We start from the raw sequence: 20,245 nt of genomic DNA, 5'->3' as shown, positions 1-20,245 counted from the left end.
GGGGGATAAATATATTGGAGTTGCGCGAGTTACTCAGGCGCTGTGCTAACACGGGCCATAAAAATCACCTTAGATATAAGGCAAGCTCCTTGGGGAAGGGACTAAGTGCACTCAACGAATAATGAAGAGAAATAAAAACAAATATCAAATGGCCCATAAAATAAAACAATAACTGCAGCTAAAAAGTTTCTGGATCTGTTGTGAGAGATAAAATCCCATCCGTGATATGGAATAACATGAAATACTCCCCTCTGGTTCTTTCTCCGCGTGACACGAGTCAGCACGCCTGGTCACGAGCGGAGTTATGGAAAACATCTTCCTTCCAGCATCTTATAAATGCATTTTTTCATGCTTGGAGAGACCTTGCGGGGTTCAGTTTAACTGGGGTCTGGGGAACACGTGAGGCATTCCCAGCACACGGCGCAGCCCGGTTGTTCCTGCAGGGACGCGGAGGGGAAACGTTCCCAGCTGCGACGCGCGGAGCCCCCCGGCACCGGGCAGCACGGCAGGACCGCTTGGTTTATGACTTTGCACAGAGCAAACGGAGTCATGAATAAAAAAAAATCAAGCGAAAGTGCCTTTTAGAGCAGGGTGTTTGTGCAGGCCGTGGAGTCAAGGCTGTAAAACGTAGCCTGGGAGAAAGGGAAATGCCTAAAAACGAAGTGGAGACGCTCTCCGAGGAAAACGGCGCTCGAGGGGCTGCAGGAGCCCCCAGGAATCGCACCGAGCCCTGGGGCGAAGCAGGGACGGGGGACCTGATAACCCGACCTGATAACTCGGTGCTTCGACGTGCTGACATCTCCACCGCCGCGTAGGTGTCTGCAATAACAGGGCCCCAAGGTCTTGGCTGGGGTCTCCGTACGCCGCGGCAATACAAAAACCGAATTAATAAGCACGGCTTTCCTCTCTCCCAAAGGTTTTATGAGGCTTAATTAATGAATGTCTGTAAAATGCATTTGGAGCTGGGAATGACATGTGCTGTGGAAATGCCAAATACTTTTTTCTTTTAATGCTCCAGCAGATTTAGAAGGTTTAAATAAGAAAAATACAGAGCTTCTCTGAAAACAGATCCCTCCCCTTGAAGTGTAGAAGTGCAGAACATGAAGTTTTCATCCGGCTAACTTGAAAGAGCATTTTCATGGCTTTCTAAGCGTGTTTATTCCCATGCACACATTCCCTGCTTGCCTTGTGCGGATGTGGAAACTGAGGCATGGGAAATCAAAGCGCTTCGCCCGTGCTGGCTGGCACCGGCCGTGCCATGAAGAATTCCCGGATTCCCAGCGACAACTGCAATGCCCTCGGCCCCCTCGCATCTCTCCAGATGTGTCCCGGCTTTGCAGATTACACGGGCCGGCAGCACTTTGGGAAGGGCCACTGCTGATGCCGACCATGTGTCCGGGATGCGGCAGGAAAGGAAATGGTTGGGGCGGGGGGAAAGAATAAAACTCAAACCTGCAATTTGTGACAACAAAAGGGCACCCTCTGGAGGGTACTGCTGCTCCTGCACACATGGCCTTTCCAGGGAAAGCTGGCACACCGGGATCCGCTGAGCCTTGGGAAGGGTGGGAATGGCCAGCCTGGCTGCGGGGATGGTGCCTTGGCCACCTTGGTGGCCCAGATGGCACCTGCAGGGATAAAGGGAGATGGGGGGGGGGGTGCCAGGGCCGGCCATCACCCTGCGGCCGGGGGACCCGGTGTCAGGACAAGGACACCGAGGACACAGGGGACACCGGGGACACCGATGACACCAGCCTGGCGTGGCCCGCGGGACCATGACGGGTCCCTCGGGGGCATCGCGGACCCCTGATGGCAGTGACAGACACCCCCCCGCCCCGGGACTCCCAAAGGGGTGACGGGTCCCTGGGACCCCTGGGGCTGTGCAGGGTCCCCCAAAGGGGTGACAGGACCCTGGGGTCCCCCCAAACGGTGACAGCCATGCCGGGGGGGTGGCACGTCCCCGGGGGGGGGGGGGAGTCATCCCGCCCTCCGGGGACGGCGACAGGTCCCTGGGGACCCCCAGGGCCGCGATGGCCGCCCCGAGGTGACACCCTCCGCCCGCCCGGGGCCACCGCGGGCCCCGGGGCGTCGCCAGGCCCGGCCGGCGCGGAGCGGGGCCCGGCGGCGGCGGCGGCGCCTTTAACGCGGCGGCTGCTGCTGCTGCTGCCGCCTCCTCGAGCTCCGGGCCCGGCGGCGGCGGCGCAGCGAAGATGGCGGAGTCCGGCGGGGCCGAGTTCGCCGCGGAGCGGCCCAGCAGGTGAGCGCGGCCCGGGCGCCGCCGCCCAGGCCCGGCTCCGCGCGGGCCGCCCCCGCCGCCGCGGCCCGGCTCGGCTCGGCCCGGCCCGGCGCGGCCTCCTTCCCCTTCCAGCCCCCCGCGCCCTCCGGCCGGCCCCAAATGCCGCGTTTTCCCCCTCATTTTCGGCGCCGCCGCTTCCCCGGGCCGGGGGGGCCTCCCGGCCGCGCCATTTCCCGGCGCCGCCGCTCGCGGCTCGGGGCTCCGGAGGCCGCGGGGGGTTTTGCCCCGTCCCCGAGCACCTGCCCTGCGTGTCCCCTCCCGCAGCCCCTGTCCTGCCCTCCGTGGGGGGAACCCCCGTTCCGGGGGGTTTTGGGTCCGCTCTTAAAAACAGCAGGTTTCCCTGGGGCCGACACGGTGCCGAAATACAGTTTCCACCCCAAATCACCCCGTCCCTGCGTGAGCTCAGCGTGGCCGGGCCTGACGGGGCCCCTGCGCTTTCCCCACGCAGTGTTGGGGGGGACTGGGCGAGTTTGGGGGAGTTTTGGAGGGATTTGGGGACTTTGGGGGAGTTGTTTGCTGCGGATCCGTGAGGAGTCTCCCAGCGCCTGCTCCCTGCCCCGCAGTCGCCTGCGCCCCTGTGCAGCACCCCTGGATTTGTGGTTTTTAAATTAAAGTTTGCTGAAATGTGGGTGCTTCTGGTAGGTCTCCCGATTCCTGAACCACAAGTGTTCGGCAGGTGCCTGGGGGAGAGTCTGCACATGGGACAGTCTCTATAGAGCAAGATGGGAAACTTGGGGGAAATTTTAAGGCCGTTTCTTATCAGCTAACAATTCCTTGTTAGGCGCTTCTGCAGGCCTTTACTTTTGATGTTTATGTTTTCCTTTTTCCCCCGCTTGCTGAGTATTTGCTGTGTGAGGCGAGAGGGCACAGCTCGCTGGCACATGCACACATGCCATTTCGCCGCTGCTCAAACAGCCGCCGCAGAATTTCCATCTTTGGAGTTGCTACCGCGTGGCTGGCGCTAGGGACCCGTAAACCTTCCCAAAGAGCAGGAAAATGAACTTGGTGGCTGCGGAGCCTGGAGCGCCCGGGCCGCGCGGGCAACGCGGACAGCGAGCGCCGGGGCCCTTCGGCAGCGGGAGAGGAGGCTGCCGCACGTGTGGGTTTGCTGGGAGCTGCGCAGGAAAAGGGCCCCGGCACGAGCCGTGTGTTCGTGGTGCTCTGTGCCCCAACTCCTCTTCTTGCTTTTTGTTTCTTTAAAGCACATAGTAAGAAACTTTCTTTCTATAAGTTCCAAATCCAGAGAGGCTTCTCTTGTGAAGTGTCCTGGTTTTCGTGTGGATGAATTTCATGCACGGCAAGTGGCTTCAGAACTTGCTCAGAGGGGGACACGGATCTCGGAAAAACCTCTTCCGATGCCGGAGAGCTGCTGCTGTGGCGGCCTCCGAGCCGGGATGGATCCCGGAGGAAGGGCAGGGAGCTGGGCTGTGTAAACGCTCTCCCAAACCTTCCTCGCTGAGAGCAGTTCCACCTGCCCGGTCCAGCACGGCTGGGCGAGGGAGAGCTGCGGGTTTGCCTCATCTGAAAGCACCCGCGTCTCGGTGCCCGTGCCGAGGAAGCAGATCGGCACTCCCCCATCCCGATTCCGCATGAAAAACTGCTGGAAAAGGGAGCAAATGTGCAGGGCGAGGGGGGTAGAACAGAATTAAGTGGAAGATAACAATACAGGCTGCGAGTCCACTTTGCTTTTGCGTTACTATAATCTTTAGTATTCAATCAGACACCGCTGTTTTGAAACTGTTCAAAGTTCTGCTTTATGTGTTTTTTTTCTACTCTATACTCTGCCACATGGCAATTTTTAAACAGATTTTAGATGCGAGATCTGGTAGACGTGGTGTAAATGTTTATGCTCTAATTGAATCGCTGTAAAAATAACTGCTGCTTTCGTATCCAACACTGCAAGGCTTCTGAGCCAGAGGTTTTATTTAGACTAAAAGTAAACTTCAGCGAGTCCTTAAAAGTGCTTGTCTTGCCCTCCAAGTGTTGCTTAGCACTAACAGCGTGGTAAGGAGCAGGCTTGCATCATGGGACGATGGCTAAGGAATCTTTTCCAGGCTCTCGTTTCTGTGGCAGATAAACGCTGAGGAAAGGCTCCCTCCGCGCGGTGCTCGGGGCGCTGCTGCCCGGCCATGCCGGCGGGGTGGCGCTCGGGGGGAAACGCGGCCGTGGCCGGCGTGGGCGCGCGTCTGCCGACGGTGAGTGCGGGGATCCGGGGAGGGAGGGCAGCGGCAGCGCTGCGGAGCGGCGCTCGCGGGACGGGGCCGGGACGGGGCCGACGAGGCCGAGCGCCGCTTGTGCCCTTAGCAGGGAACACGCTGCCCGCGCGGGAGGCTCCCCCACTTCGGGGTTTTCCCACGTTTTCCCCAAGGCCCGAAGCGAAGGGATTGGTGTGGCCGGGCGGTCTGGGGAGGCTTGCATGGAGATGGATTCGGAGGAGGGAAACCCGCGCCGCGAGGAGCAGCTCCGGGCGCAGCGGGGCCGTGGCCAGGGCCGTGCCGGGCTGGCCGCGGTGTCACCCTGGTGCCGTGGCCAGGGCCGTGCCGGGCTGGCCGCGGTGTCACCCTGGTGCCATGGACAGGGCCGTGCGGCCGTGCCAGCCTGGCCGCGGTGTCACCCTGGTGCCATGGCCAGGGCCATGCCAGCCTGGCCGTGGTGTCACCCTGGTGCCGTGGCCCGGGCCGTGCCGGGCCGGCCGCGGTGTCACCCCCGGGTGGCTCTGCTGTGCTTGCCGGCACCGCTAGGTGCCTCTCGGCCGTTGCGAGCGGAGGTGCGCGGCGGCGGGCAGCGCCACGCAGAGATGCTGCTCTCCCGCGTTCCTTGGGATTTAGCTCCTCTCTGCCGTTCCCTCTCCTGGAGGCTGGCTCTGACCGTTCGGGCAGCAGCGATAATTTGTGCATGCGGTGGGGGAATATGGAATTGTTTAAGGCCGCGCTGTCAGTGGCAGCGCTGAGTGTGGCGGGAGCCGCATGCCAGAGCTGCGCAGGCAAATCCTACACGTGTAAAAGCATCCGTCCTCCGGGTGCTGCTCGTGCGGCCGCCCGGCCCGCCAGCGCCACGCGGCTGATTTATTCGTCGCGGCGCCGCTGCACGTGGCTGCCAGAATCGCTCCTCCGCTCGGGACGGTTTCTATCCCTGCTCAGTCTGTCCGTGGCTCTGCGAGATCAAGTTTGGGGCTATGAAGTTGGACTGGGTTTCACCTCTTCTCCCCGGCGTGGCCGCGGCGGCGCCGCTCGCGCTGGTCGCTGCTCCTTGTGCCCAGGCATGCGGTGGTGGGGACGGGGTGCAGGAGCGTCCTCCTCGGGGTGCGGGAGCGTCCTCCTCGGGATACGGCAGCGTCCTCCTCAGGATGCGGCAGCGTCCTCCTCGGGGTAGGGGAGCGTCCTCCTCGGGGTACGGCAGCGTCCTCCTCGGGGTACGGCAGCGTCCTCCTCGGGGTACGGGAGCGTCCTCCTCGGGATGCGGGAGCGTCCTCCTCGGGATGCGGGAGCGTCCTCCTCGGGATGCGGGAGCGTCCTCCTCGGGGTACGGGAGCGTCCTCCTCGGGGTACGGCAGTGTCCTCCTCAGGGTGCGGGAGCGTCCTCCTCGGGATACAGGAGCGTCCTCCTCGGGGCGCGGGAGCGTCCTCCTCGGGGCGCGGGAGCGTCCTCCTCGGGGTGCGGGAGCGTCCTCCTCGGGATAGGGGAGCGTCCTCCTCGGGGTAGGGGAGCGTCCTCCTCGGGGTACGGCAGCGTCCTCCTCGGGACACGGCAGCGTCCTCCTCGGGATACGGGAGGATCCTCCTCGGGGTACGGCAGCGTCCCCCTCGGGATACGGGAGGATCCTCCTCGGGGTACGGCAGCGTCCTCCTCGCGTGCCGTCCCCGGCTCTGCGCGGGCCCGCAGAGCAGATGACCCTATCGGGGCCAATCCTGCCCTCAAGCCGAGGGCCCGTCCTCGCGAGCCGCGTTGGCCGCTTTGCTCCTCTTCATTCGGCAGCTGAGCGGCTTTTCCCGTGTGTTCCCGCAGCCCGTGCGGATGCAGCTGGCTCCGGGACAGCACCGCTCCTCGGGATCGCGCTCCGTCCCCACGGCGCGTCCCGTGCGGGGCCGCGCGCCGCAGCTCCCGGCGGTGGCACTGCGGTTGCCGTGCTCAGTATCGCACCCGCCGCGCCGGTCTGTTCCGTGCTCCGCTGCTCCCTTGGGCCAGGCCAGCCGCCTTTGGACAGACATCCAGTTTTATTAGTGCTTTTAGCAGAAAGCAGGATCCCACCTCCTTTGGCTTGGGAACAACCTCCCGACTGAAGTCTGGGAGCAGCAGATATTTGTGTGCGTCTGCTGGGCCCTGTGTGAGTCCAGCTCAGGAAAGAAAGGCAAGAAAGAAAAACAGAGATTTGGAAATGCATCTGGGACCCCTCGGGGGACAAAAGAGTAACGGCTAAAGAAAACAGTCCAACCTTTAGCAAAAACATCTTGCTTTAATTTGCTCCCTTACCTTTGGGTTCTGGGGATTCCCTTTGTTGCAGCTTGGGATGAGTAGGATGCAGGTAGGCAAATAGGGTTAGGATCAGTGGGATCCTGGCATTTTAAGTGCTTGGAAAATATTCCAAGGGAATGCCTTCCCTTGGTTGCTGTGAATGTGTCTTTAACTATTGCTTTCATTAAGTGCGGGCCGATTTGCACACCCATGGTCCTGCAGTTGGGTGAGGTCCAGCCCCGGGCCGTGAGATGGGGATCACAAAGCCCTCGGGTTAAATTTTCTTACGTTTTGGGAGTTAAAGTATAAAAGCTGGAAGGCCAGACTTCCAAACGCGTCCCACTCTTCCCTGTTCAGCTGCAGACATTTTATAGAAGATTTTTCTTTTTTTTCCCCCAGAAGATACTACTGCCTCTAAAGCTTGAAGTCATTTATAATATCTCTATTTGAGCTCTCCAAATTGCCAGTCACTTCTAAATAGTATTATTAGTCTCAGGCTTTTTACTAGTATTTATTGCTTCTCATGAAGGAGAAGGTGTCAGGAGAGGAAAACGAGTGGAGGCAGAGGAGAGAATTTAGCAGAAATTAAAGGAAGGTAGAGCAGGCAGCAGAGAAATGGATGATTTTTTTCCTTTTTTCCTTTCCTTTTTCCCTAAGGATGGTTGTGCTTCCCTGCAAGCCGTCCCCGCTGTTGGATGTGTTCCTATTTAACTAGTCTGATCGTTGTCGCTGCTGGTTTGGCCGGGGCGAGGGCAGGTTCCTGGGGGCGCTGGGGGACGTAGCCGGGTTAACGGGGCAGGTCGGTCCCGCCGCCTGCAGCAATTCCTCTTCCCTGCCCAGCTCCAGGCCCTCCCGCTGCCCCGAGGGCCCCTGTTTGCTCCCGACGCGCCGGGAGGGCCGGGGTGGCCCCGTCCGCGGCCGCGCGCGGTAGCGCGAGCGCTGCGAGCTCATCCCGCGCACGTGAGCGCTGCGGAGCCGAGCGCTGCAGTCACCATGGCTACCAGCGACTTCTCCGAGGGAGTTTGACTTTTGTTTTGATTTTAAGTGTCTTAATTGTAGTTTAAAAATCAGAATCTGAATGTGTTTTTTACTTAGGCATGAAACCAAAGGCATTAAATGATTTGCATGATTAAAATACCTATAATGCGGCCTTTGAAAGATTCTCAGAGAAGGCCCTTAATATTCATCCCGTAGGTTCTAAATAAAGTCACTCCTCAGCTTTCTGCTAATTGTGCTGCTCTCGGTAATTCTTGTTCTTCCCGCAGGCTCGCGTGCTCACACGGGGCCCTGTCAGCTCTTTTGCCATCCAAAGTCCTCTGTTTTTCCAGGGAAAAGCGGGGGCAGCCCTGCTTGACACGCAGGCTCCTTCTTTCCCGCTGTCCTCTCCCGTCCCCCGCCGCAGCCGCCGGCCTCTGCCTTTGGAGCTCGTCTTTGCCGCCGAGGCTCCCTCTTGGAAACCTGCCCCGCTTGGAAATCTTGCCAACCCCCTTGAGTTTCTCCTGGATGAAAAATTGTCGAGCGCCGCCTGCCCAGAGCGAGAAAACGTGGGTGGATGTTGCCGGGATGCTCAGCTGGGATGCCGGGAGCCCTGGGAGCGACAGGGCTGTCTGTCCCTCCGAGGAGGCCGCTGGAACGAGGAGAAGCGGCGAGAGGGCAGGCGCTGGTGCTGCTCCCGCTCCGCTCCACGGCTGCAGGGCTGGAATCCGGCCTGTTTTCATCCTGCCCGTTCGTGCGGGAGTCGCTAACGCGCTGAAATATGAACTTATGCTTGGTAAGCCTTTAATTCCAGCTTTGATGTTTTTAATCACCAGTAAAGATTTGGTAAAAATGATTCATTAGCTGGAAAGGCGGCTTGGCCCCACGTGGTCGCAGGGGCTGGCGGTGCCGCCAGCGGAGCGGGGACGAGGCCGCGAGAGCCGCTCTCGGGATGCGGCTCCCTCGAGCCCGGAGGCGGTTTGGAGACGCGTGTGCCGTGACGGATACTCGTGCGTTGTCCGGAGCAGCTCGCGGGGCTTCGAGGGGCGGCTCTGCCGCGGAGCACGGCTCCCGCATCCGCGTCCCACCGGAGCGCGCGGACCGAGGCTGATGAGCATCCCAGGCTTCCCTCGCCCGCCTCCTTGGAAGGAAGGAAACGGCCACGCGATAAGTTGGGAAGCAGCGAGCCCTGGGCGCTGCTGCTTATTGTTTGAGGCCTGTTTTCGTCCCCAGTGTTGTTGTCGCATCCCCTGCCCCGTCTCCGAGCTGGGCTTCCACGCGGCTCCTGGCCGGGTGCAGGCCGGGGCTCCCGGGCCCGGGCACTTTTCTCCTGTGCTTGGCCGGTGTCACCCCCTGGGCCATGGGGCTGCCCCATACACGCGCTCCTGGCTGCGCTCGTCACGTGGGGAGCAACGAAGCTCCCCGTAAACCGGCAGCGAGTGCTTTATCCAAGCAGCTTTCCAGGGATCCGGTTGGGATTTGGGTGTCACCCTCTGGCTCTTCCATGAGATGTTTCTGAGACCAAATAGCAGGTTGTTTCTGGCAATCCAGATCCTCCTGTGAATGGTTCCTGTGCCCGTTTGCTGCTCCCAGGCAGACCCGGAGGAAGGCGGCGTGTCCATCCCGAAAGCAGGCCAGGGCCCCGCAGGCCGTGTGCCGGTCCCTGCGGTGCCGGGGTGCCCTGCGGCGCCTGGCGCGGGCCCCGCGGGCAGAGCGGCCGTTCCGAGGGGCACGGGCCCTCCGCCGGCCTCGTCCGCCTGCGCCGGAGTGCTCCGCTCGGCCGAGGGAGTCCCGCGGCGCCCAGCGGGACGCGTTGGGGAAACCGAGGAAACACTGACCCTGGGAGGGGACTGTCCACAGCGCCGGGCAGCTGGCGGCGTGGGGAGCAGCCGGGGCTGTGCAGAGCTTTGCCCTCGCCCTCCTCGGAGGGTCCCGCGTAAGGACAGGATCAAGCAGGGTTAGCGGGGCTGTCCACGGCGCACACCAAATAACAGCTGCGGCCAGGGCGGGCAGGGAGAGGAAGCAGCAGCTCTGATTCAGTCTGGTGGTTGAGGTCAAGGTCAGAGCGGGCTCTGGGGTAGCCCGGCGGGGACAGCGGCGTGTGGGGAGATCGTGGCCCTGTCTGCTGATGGCTGGATGGTTCCTGAAGCCCGTGTGTCCTGCAGTGTTGACAGGCCTCAGTAAGATGAAAATGGAATTTAAAATGTCTTTTGCGCTGGGAGAAGGGGATGCAACGAAGGCACCGATGCTGTGATGTCCCACGTGGCTTTTGAGCTGGGAATTTGCTTTCAAACTGCTTTGTGGAAAAGCATCTTCCCCAGCACACTTGTAGGTAAACCACATGTTGTTTTAATTTAAAACCAGCCTGTCTCTCTTGTTCTGTTTTTAGCATGGCTGACAAGAACAGCACCCTGAAATGCACGTTCTCTGCTCCTGGCCACAGCACCACTCTGCTGCAGGGACTGGCCTCGCTCCGAGCTCAGGCTCAGCTGCTTGATGTCATCCTCACTATAAATAATGAAGTGTTTCAGGTTCATAAAGTTGTCTTGGCTGCCTGCAGTGACTATTTCAGGTGAGAATCTGATAGGGAAGCAGAAGCAGGCGTTTTTACCCTTGCTGTTGGTTTGTTTGCCCCCTCCTTCCCTCCCTACGCTCTCTCCTTCCTCTTCTACAGGAAAAAGCCTGCGGAGGCCCCGTGGCCACCGAGAGCCGCGGGCCGGGAGCCCCGTGTCCGTGTCCCGCCGCAGCGGCTGGACAACGTCCCGTGCCGCAGCCTTGGAGCCCCCGGGCCGCTGAGCGGCGGCTCTGCCTGCGCAGGGACACGGGCCCGATGGCGAGGTGGCCCGAGGGCTCCCCGTGAGTCATCGCCCTGCAGGACGGTGCCCGCTGGAAAGCACGGGAATGCTGTTGTTAAATACCACTGCTCTGTCTGGAACGCTTCTTGTCTGCTTTGTGTGTATTCTCTCTGGACGCTTGGGAGATGGGGAGGAATTGCCCATCTTGTGTCAGCAGGACACAGAGATGAGTTTCCTTAGCCAAATTAACGCCGAATGAGCCAAGTGCTGAGCCAGAATTCAGTCCTGTGCTGAAAGCTGAGTACAATTGTTAATCCATTCCCTGTCTTTCCAACCCTTTCGACAGCTTCTCTTTGACTTGCAGTTACCTCTTTCTTGAGGCAGAGAGGGATCTTTCCTGGCAATACCCAGAGCAATTGCAACTGCTGCACGGGCTGCGGGCCGGGGAGGGACGCGGGGAGCGCGGGAGCTGGCTGATGATCTAGATGTGATCCGGGGGTGAAGGCCTCGCCAGCCCATCGGCACGGGGGAGCCCCCATCCCGAGCACTGCCTGCTGAGCAGGGAACCAGGAGGGGCCTCGAGGGTGGGCAGCTCTGCTTATCCCGCTCCTCCGGTGGTGTCTGCCGCACACTGGGATCTCCGAGGCCGTTAGGAGCCTCCTCTGTCCTCCCTCCCCCGGTAACGGAGCTCGTTGCTCTTCCGAACAGGCGTGCAGTTAATGATGGAGCTGATCTGCCACCAGATGCTAATAGCACTATTTGTATTCAGCAACGCTGTATGCAGTGCCCTGCTAGTGTGTTTTCACTGTCGAAGTATAATTGCTGAGTAGGTTTCTTGCTGTAACTTCTGTTGTGTTAAGTAAGGCTGTCCTGGGGAACAATGGCAGAATAATCCAGCTATTGAAAATACTCTGTTTTTATTCACAAGGAGGGAGGGAAAGGAGTGGAACAGAGGCATTTATATAATCAGCGTTTTAGAACCATAACACTTTTTAAAGGGATTGCATTCTGTGTGATGATTTGTCCTCATCATAGCAACAACGGTGCTTCTCCTTCCTCGTGCACGTCGAGCTCCGCAGCTAACGCGTGAATTCCCACGCGTCCCCGTGTCCCCTGGGGCCGGGGTCAGGGCCGTGCGCTGTTCTGTGGCCTGGGATACGCAGGGGGGTTTTAGCAGGCTGCTCTCATCTGCTGTATGGACAGAGAATTCCTGCAACCAGTATTCCTGGTCACTCGGCTGTGGAAAGCTGATTTCGTACGCAGATATTTCCCGATTTAGGTCATTTAGCTTTTCTTCAGTTTATGCTGGACTGCAGCAGTTCTTTGAGCATGGTTTGGACAGGAAACTTGGAACTCCTGTCTCCTGACAGCATTCCCAAGCTATTCTCTATTCCTGTGTCGATGCAGAAGAGGTTCAGCCTTTCCTCTGAGTAACTTGCACCTTGGAGTCCCTGCAGCTTCCTAAAGCCGCTCTGATGGTGTCGTACATCCAGATTTTCCCTCTTTTGTGCTTGAGAAGTATCAACGTGGGCAGGACGGCCCCAGATGCGCAGCAGCAGCGCTCGGTCTGAAGGGTTTCTGTGCTGCAGTCTGGCTGTGGTGTCTGTGCAGCGGCACTGCCTGGAGAAGGGGCCTGTCCCGGCCCTTCCAGCAACCTGTTCTCACTTTGCATTCCCCAGAACCGCTCTGCTGCTACTTGGTGAGCAGCAGAAACAGCACAAACCTTTGGCCCCGAGCTACCTATATGCACCAAAACTGCTGAAATTTAATGTAAGCGTATTAAAAACCAAAACTGCAGTTTTATCCCCATCGCACCCACAGGCCCTGTATCTGGGAAGCAGCATGGCTCCAGGAGAGCGCGTTATGGGCTGGCTGTGCGCAGCCCTTGGCTTGGTATGTGCTTCCTGTGGAATTTCGGAGCCTCCCAAGGAGGCCATCTAGGACCTAAGCTCTGCCTGGCCTGGTCAACTGATGTGCTTGCAGCTGTGCTGCAGGAGGAGAGTCTTTTTATTATGATTGTTTTAATTGCCTGCTAGCCCCCTGCTGTTGTTGTGCACCATACCAGCTGCTTTCCGCAGCGGCTGCGGCCCATGTTTTTCCCAGGTGCTGGGAGCGAGCCGTGGAGGAGGCCTGGCCGTGGCTGCCGGAGCCCTGCGCGGCTCTGCCTGCACCCGCGGTTCACACAGCGCCCGCGGCCCCGCTCGGCATCGCCGACCTTCCAGCACGTTCCTCTCCCTGTGCTCCCGGCTCCTGCACGCTTAAAACTCGGCTGTTTAGGTCCAGGGTTGCCAGGTTGCTGCTGCAGATCCCAGCGTAGCCGTTTGCTGGTAGGTTTGTGGATTCGCTGGTCCGGAGCGCTGTGCTTCCAGCTGCTAGAGCCCTGCCTGTTTCCTGGAGCGTTGTCCTGTGGACCACTCTTACTTATGCTGTCAGCAGCTGCAGGATTGAAGAGCTTAACGTTTCTGGCTTTCTGAATGTTCTCACCAATGCAAGGTTCGTGCAAGCTTTACAGAAGTAACTCTTATTTCTCTTGGCTTTTGGAGCTTTAACCTTGATTTTTTTTCCCCTCTCACTCCCTCATTCTCCCCCAAAGAATCAATATGCTGAAAAATAAGAAAAACGCCTTGAACTGATGCATCATTTACATATGTGTAAGAGAGGGGAAATTTTTCTGTTTGTGTTCTTGACCTTCAGGGCAATGTTCACAGGAGGGATGCGAGAAGCCAGCCAAGATGTGATCGAACTGAAAGGTGTCTCTGCAAAAGGACTGAAGCACATCATAGACTTTGCTTACAGCGCTGAAGTGACTCTCGACCTCGACTGCATTCAGGACGTGCTGGGAGCCGCTGTCTTCCTCCAGATGGTGCCTGTGGTGGAGCTCTGCGAGGAGTTCCTCAAGTCCGCCATGAGCGTGGAGACGTGCCTCAACATCGGGCAGATGGCCACCACCTTCAGCCTCGCGTCCTTGAAGGAGTCGGTGGATGCGTTCACCTTCAGGCACTTCCTGCAGATCTCCGAGGAGGAGGATTTCCTGCACCTGCCCCTCGAGCGCCTCGTTTTCTTCCTGCAGAGCAATAAGCTGAAGAGCTGCAGCGAGATCGACCTGTTCCGCGCCGCCGTGCGCTGGCTGCAGTACGACCCGGGCCGCCGCGCCAGCGCCAGCCAGGTGCTGTGCCACATCCGCTTCCCGCTCATGAAGTCCTCGGAGCTGGTGGACAGCGTGCAGACCTTGGACATCATGGTGGAGGACGTCCTGTGCCGGCAGTACCTGCTGGAGGCCTTCAACTACCAGATCCTGCCCTTCCGGCAGCACGAGATGCAGTCGCCTCGCACTGCCATCCGCTCGGACGTGCTGTCCCTCGTCACCTTTGGCGGCACCCCCTACACGGACAACGACCGCACCGTGAGCTGCAAGGTCTATTACCTGCCCGACGCCGGCGGGCGCCAGTTCAAGGAGCTCACGGAGATGGAGGTGGGCAGCAGCCACTCGTGCGTGGCCGTGCTCGACAACTTCGTGTACGTCGTGGGCGGGCAGCACCTGCAGTACCGCAGCGGCGAGGGCGCCGTGGACATCTGCTACCGCTACGACCCGCACCTCAACCAGTGGCTGCGCATCCAGGCCATGCAGGAGAGCCGCATCCAGTTCCAGCTGAACGTGCTGCGCGGGATGGTGTACGCCACCGGCGGCAGGAACCGCTCCGGCAGCCTGGCCTCCGTGGAGAAGTACTGCCCCAAGAGCAACGAGTGGACGTACGTGTGCTCCCTGAAGCGCAGGACGTGGGGGCACGCCGGAGCCACCGTGGGGGACAGGCTCTACATATCGGGCGGCTACGGGATATCCGTGGAGGACAAGAAAGCCCTGCACTGCTACGACCCCGCAGCGGATCAGTGGGAGTTTAAGACGCCGATGAACGAGCCCAGGGTCCTGCACGCCATGGTCAGCGCCAACAGCAGGATCTACGCTCTGGGGGGCCGCATGGACCACGTGGACCGCTGCTTCGACGTTCTGGCCGTGGAGTACTACGTGCCCGAGACGGACCAGTGGACAACCGTGAGCCCCATGCGCGCGGGGCAGTCGGAAGCCGGCTGCTGCTTGCTCGAGAAAAAGATTTATATTGTGGGAGGCTACAACTGGCACCTGAACAATGTCACGAGCATTGTGCAGGTCTACAACACGGAGACTGACGAATGGGAGAGGGACCTGCACTTCCCGGAGTCTTTCGCTGGCATCGCCTGCGCTCCCGTGATCCTGCCGCAGGTGACAACGCAGAGGTAGCCGCGGGGTCGCCCCGTGCCAGCGGGACGCGGGTCCCCTCCTTCCTGGCAAGTGGGGCTGTGCATCCTGCGGGGACACGGGGGACAAGGCGCTGGCGGTGCCTCCTCCGCGACGGCCCCGCTCCTCCTCCGCGGTGTTCTGGCGCGCGCGCTCCCTCAGAAGCACTTGTCAGCTAGTTAGACTTAACAGATGTTACAGCTGGAAAAAGCTTTTTTATTATTATTATTATTCTTTTTTTTGATGGGGGGAGTGAATTTTTGCCAACTTTCCATCATTTTAACAACATTACGCATTGCAAGCCTTGACAGCTCAGGAGTAACTCAGTACTGTGGTATGTTTAAAAGAGTTCAGGTGTGATTTTTTTTTTCTTTTTTAATTAGTAGTTCCAAGAATCACTGTATGCCAATTTGTTATTTCTTTTTCAACCAACAAAAACCAAAATCTGTATAACACAGTGACCTCCAGAAGCAATAAGGGGACAATGGGAGCGAGGGGAGCTCAGGTGCTTGGTTTCTGAAAGCATGTGCTTGCTTTTCAAAGGGTTTGTTTCTCACTCCTTGTTTCTTTTCTTTTCCTGAAAGGGCAGTACTTACCTGCTGTTGCTTCTCCTGCTTTGGATTATTTGCAGTTTCAAATCACTCCCTCATCCCCTCCAGGCAGTAGCATGATAGTCCAGTCTAGAAACTCTCCCTTCACTGGGACCCGCAGAGTTGGCAGCACCAAGGCCGTGTTGGCAGGTTCATCACGTAGGATTTGGATAATTGCCGATCGTTTGCGTGGCAATAAGGGCTCTGTCCCGGGTGGTTGTGGGTGGCAATAAGGGCTCTGTCCCGGGTGGTTGTGGCCTTCCCCTGCCCGTGTCCAGCCCAACCTCCCTGCAGCAAAGGCGCTGGTGCTGCTTGGCCACCGTCCTCAAGGCTTCTCCCTGGCCCATGGATAGTTGGTGCCGTGGGAGGATGGAAGGAAGGCGGGATGGTTTCTGTTGCCGTTGAGTACTCCAAATTAGCAGAGGTGTTTACTGTTTAGAGCCCTGTTTACTGTTCTGTGTGCTGAATGCACATTTATGCTCTTTCTTAAGCTTTCCTCTAGGTCATTTTTTTCTAATTAATTTGGCTGATCAAGGAATTGAAGATTTCTCCTTTTTATCAGGTATTCTGTTTCAAGGGCTTTGTTTTGTATCCTTGTAAGCCTGATTTTGAGCCCCCTTTTTTAGACAAACCGTTGCATTCTCTGTTAAATAAATAAGGTGCTGTAACCTTTAGAGACAAAATGTAATGTCTGTTTTGCTAATGAATCATTGATCAGGTCTATTTAAAGCATGAACTCCATACCTCAGATTCACTTAAAGATATCTTTCTCTGATAATTGAATCGAAGTGACTTTGTACATGACGGAGTGAGGACACACGCTTCTCAGTCAAGCTTGGCATCTACATTTTAGCTAAAGGGGTGTGTAGTTTTATCCGTGTTTCTCTCTACTGGCTGGTTTGCCAATAATGAATGAACGGCCAGTCCTTGGTTTTGAGCAGTGTGCTGAAGACACTTGCTAGCTCTAGGTGGTTAATTTACCCCATTCTCTGTTCATTTGGTCTGGCATGGAAGTTAGAAATGCTGCAAAACAGCCCTGGCAGATATCAAATGCAGTCTGAACAGGATAGATGTTACTCGGTACAAGCTCCGAAGTTGCAGAATAATGGATTTTTAAATATAAATGCTTGCTTATGTTTATGGAAGGAGTGGTTTTTTTTTTGTTTTTTTCAAGGTGAATAACAAACAGAGGGTTACTTGCTTTCCTTTTTGCAGAATATGATTCAGCTTTTGTCAGTGTGCCATTCCCCCATGGTTGCCTCCCAAAAATGCTCAGTATTCTTCAGTTTTCTTCCCTCTTTTACTTAAATCTTCCTGCCAATAGTCCTTCTATGGCAGCAACTGATGGTTTGGGATCTTCTCTAATAATGGAGATTTTCTGAAGTGCTCACAAGCCATTCTGAACCTGTGCTGTGGCCATGGTTAGCAGCTCTTCCTAAGGAAACTGTTTTAATTTTCACTTCAAACTTCTAAGGTATGTGTATGTGTGTGTACGGGGGGATTGTGAAGGGGGAAAAAAGAAAAAAATCCTTGAAAGGTTGTGTTTGGTTTTTACTTTTAATGTCAACCTTGCAAAAACAGCCTTGACCTCTGTATTGATTTGTCTTGGAGTGGTGGCTGTGTAGACAGGAGGATTCCCAAAGCCATTCTGAAGTGCAGCTCCACAAACACACAGGTGTTGCCTGCATGCCGGCGAGCTCGGAACCTGCCTTCCCGCTCCCGGGCACGGCGGGACGGCGCCGGGGAAGGTATCCGGGCTCTCTCCCTGAGACTTGGGACAGAGCACTGCTGTGCACCATCTCCCTTTGTTAAAGGAATGTGCTTTTTATAGAAATATAAATAATTATTTTTCATAATGTTAGCTAGAAATATTCTAGCTGTTCTTAGTTTAGCAGAGACTGGCTAAAATATTTGTGAAAATGCATGTGATCCATATGGATAATAAAGTTTTACTCCTGTAAAGCACGGCTCTGAGCTGTTACGTTCACAGGCTGCGAATTGTTCTGAAAATAAACTGCTCTGACTCTTTTCTTGTCCTGAACCAACCCGATGCCGAGGGGGGATCTGCGTGAAGGCCGCCGTGATCTCGAGCACTGTTTTGCTGTGGTGGGATGCAGAGCAAAGCGGCCGCTCTCAGCGCTGCCTGGCTCAGCTGGAAAAACGCTCCGCGGGATGCGCTGCGGGAACTGCCCCGGCCGGGGCTCCGCTCTGCTTTTAAGAATGAACAAAGCTGAATAAATGTTTGATTGCACTCGCAGTCATTTATTAGTCTCAGAGCAGCAATAAACGTTATGGGGGTAAACCTGATTTGGTACATTTTAAAATACCCTTGAACAGATGGGGAGCAGTAAAAGCCCAGCATCATTAGCTCTTGGTATTTGCGGAGTATGCGTGTCCCCTCGGGGACTCCTGTCACGGCCGGCATAACAGCTTCTGTCTTCTCTGATGTTTTATGGGCCTGAAATTGTACTTAAAACTATAAAGAAGGAGAGCACTAGAGCTCTTGGCAGGGCGCAGACTAGCGAGAGATGGGGAACGGCTGCATCTGATTAATGGTGTCGCTGACCCTTTGCCGAGGGGTCTGCTGCTCAGCATCGCACTGTCACTTCTGCCTACGCGAGAGCCTCCCTGCCTCTTGCAGGCTCCCGCGCGGCTGTCTCTGAAGTTTAGCGGGGCAGAAACACTCGTTTCGTTGATTTAGGGTGAAGGGAAGCCCTTCTGCTACGCTGCGGGCTCCCCTGCGCCGCTGCAGCGGCTCCGCAGCCGCGCGGGCTGCCGCGACGACTCGAGCTGCTGAAATGCTGCAAACTTCAGGGACGTTCATCATGCTACAATTATCGAAGCCAGGCTACTGTCAAAATAAATAAAACGTGTTCCCCAACGCAACTCTAATTATGATTTTTAGCCAGTTGTGTAATGTGCAGAACTTTATTTACCATCAATCTTTCGCTTGCTTGCACAAATGAATGAGGTTTCATCACTTGTGACGGGAGGAGCAGGGCAAGTTAGCGGGACGGAGCAGATTTACAGCTCGGCGCTGGCGCGGGCGAGGACGCAGAGCCGCTAGCGCTGCCTTCCCCCAAGTCTCTGCCATCTTGAACTTCACCTGGGAGCGCGTATGAATATATCTATCTTTCCCTTAATGTTATTTTTTTACAGAGACAGCTTGGATTCTGCTATGCATTTGAACACTGAGTAGGCACAGGATCATCCCACAGACTCCAGAACCCTTTTTCTCGTTCCAAACTAATAACTGAATTTCAATAACGCAAGGTTGGTGCTTTTGAGTTGAGTATTTCAACTGTCGGGAGCTTTATGGAGAAGTCTTCAAAGTTTATTTATGGGACAGTTGCGATATCAGCTGCTCCAGCCCCGAATGCTGTGTGCACCGATGCAGACCCTGCCTGGCCTTTCTGCTCTAGCTGCACAACCTGAAATTACCCTCAGCTGTAAAACTAAGGCTGAAGATTCAGCACCGAGCAATGGCAGGGGAGGCTTATATTAGTGTGTGCAGCTTGCAGTGGAAAATAGAAAAGCTGCTGTGGCAAGAGGTACTAGGAAGGTTTTATAAGCTGCAGAGAGCAAATCAAGGGTTCTTGGCTTGGTCCCTGAGGCTTTGCAGTCGCTCTTTCACGCCCAGGCCCCTGTCACGTAATTAGCTGAAAGTGTTTTATATGGCTTCTTAGAAAAATGAAAAAATCTCCTTTTTCTTCTCTTGTTTATGCAGGCCACCAGCCAGTCTGCTTCTGGCTACACTGCTTTATATCTGGAGTAATTCCTTTGAAGTCCCTGGACTTGCACTAGATTAACGCTGGAGCACCTAGAGCAGAATTTATCCTTTCAGCTGATTTGGGTTTGATCTCTATCTTCCCGCCACATTGCTTTGAAAAGGTACCGGGACACGTGGTTGTCTGATGTTTCTTCTCAGGCTGCTAGGCTGTGTCTCCCAACGAGTTTGCAATGATTTTTTTAACACACACACTTTTTCCCCCTCGCTGTGGCCTGGGGTCCTGTTTGAACACGCGATTCTCCTCCTGGATGCAGACGTCAAGTGTTAGTGTGTAAGGACAGTGGTTTGCAACTGGGTTTAGAAAGGAGCGTATGAAGTTCACTGAGGTTTGAAGAGAGAAGCTTGTCCTGTGGTGCAGGTAGTGAGTCCCTATCTTCATTTGTGTCACCTCTCTCATGACAAAAATGTGAGCCTGCCATTCCTTAGAAAGCAGAGGAAAGCACGGCAGAGGGGCAGCTTCAGTCCTGGGCGAGGGGGCATCAGCTGTATTGTCTGCCCCCCCTGCTGCGGGCTGGGGCACTTGTGCTGTGCTGGGGGCAGTCTCCACTTGAGGGCTCTGCCGTGTTTGAGGGTTCCCTTTGGTATCCGAGCCTTTCAGAAAGGCAGGTGTGGGCTCTTTGGGGCTGCAGCGGCTGCGTTTGGTTACACTGGGGATAAAGGAGGAAGGGAGGGAGTCTGTCCTTCCTGCGCTTCGTTTCCTGATAGTATTGACATAGAAATGTGTCTGCCTGTTGCACCATCAGGGCTGGAACGGCACCTTGTAGAGGACCAGAAAAGCAAACCTTGATCCATGGCCAGATGCTGAGCAGCCTTCAGCTGAAGGGTAATAGTTTGCAGCAGGGAACCTGTCAGCTGCACAGCGAAAAACAAGTTGTTCTGCTCCTTTTGAGGATTTTGCAAAGCAGTGAGGAGCGTTCAAGTGAATGAGCTGCTGCTATCAAAGGAGCCTGAAATGAGTTTCTTAGAATTGTGCTTTTTCAAGGTACGGATCCTTCATCTGCCAAGCACGTGCTCTCAGGCGCAAGGCACCCCGTGCTGCAGCGTGCTCAGAGCTGTCGTTTGGTGCTGCTCAATGTT

General features: G+C 56.6%; 2 protein-coding genes across 4 annotated transcripts in view; one reads left to right on the top strand and one right to left on the bottom strand.

Annotated features, from left to right (window-relative positions):
* The window catches only part of COMP (cartilage oligomeric matrix protein), an 89,811-nt gene that overhangs the window by 6,425 nt on the left and 63,141 nt on the right, over nucleotides 1-20,245 (bottom strand). The window lies entirely within an intron of this gene.
* KLHL26 (kelch like family member 26) lies at nucleotides 2,207-19,270 on the top strand. Of its 3 annotated transcripts, none has more exons than XM_088535711.1 (4): nucleotides 2,207-2,254; nucleotides 10,110-10,292; nucleotides 13,210-14,773; nucleotides 19,106-19,270. In XM_088535711.1, exons 1-4 carry the CDS (start codon nucleotides 2,208-2,210, stop codon nucleotides 19,151-19,153), a joined length of 1,842 nt encoding a protein of 613 aa, XP_088391837.1. In that variant the 5' UTR covers nucleotide 2,207; the 3' UTR covers nucleotides 19,154-19,270. The 3 variants fall into 3 exon arrangements, with proteins under 3 accessions (XP_088391837.1, XP_088391836.1, XP_088391839.1); XM_088535710.1 differs by having other exon boundaries at nucleotides 13,210-14,787; XM_088535713.1 differs by lacking the exon at nucleotides 19,106-19,270 and having other exon boundaries at nucleotides 13,210-14,793.

The sequence above is a fragment of the Tinamus guttatus genome, unplaced genomic scaffold (genome assembly GCF_059628265.1).
Source record: "Tinamus guttatus ecotype Peru unplaced genomic scaffold, ASM5962826v1 Tinamus_guttatus_pri_ptg000643l, whole genome shotgun sequence".
Lineage (NCBI taxonomy): Eukaryota > Metazoa > Chordata > Aves > Tinamiformes > Tinamidae > Tinamus > Tinamus guttatus.
Note: the sequence above shows the minus strand (reverse complement) of the source record. Positions and strands in the feature narration are given on the sequence as shown.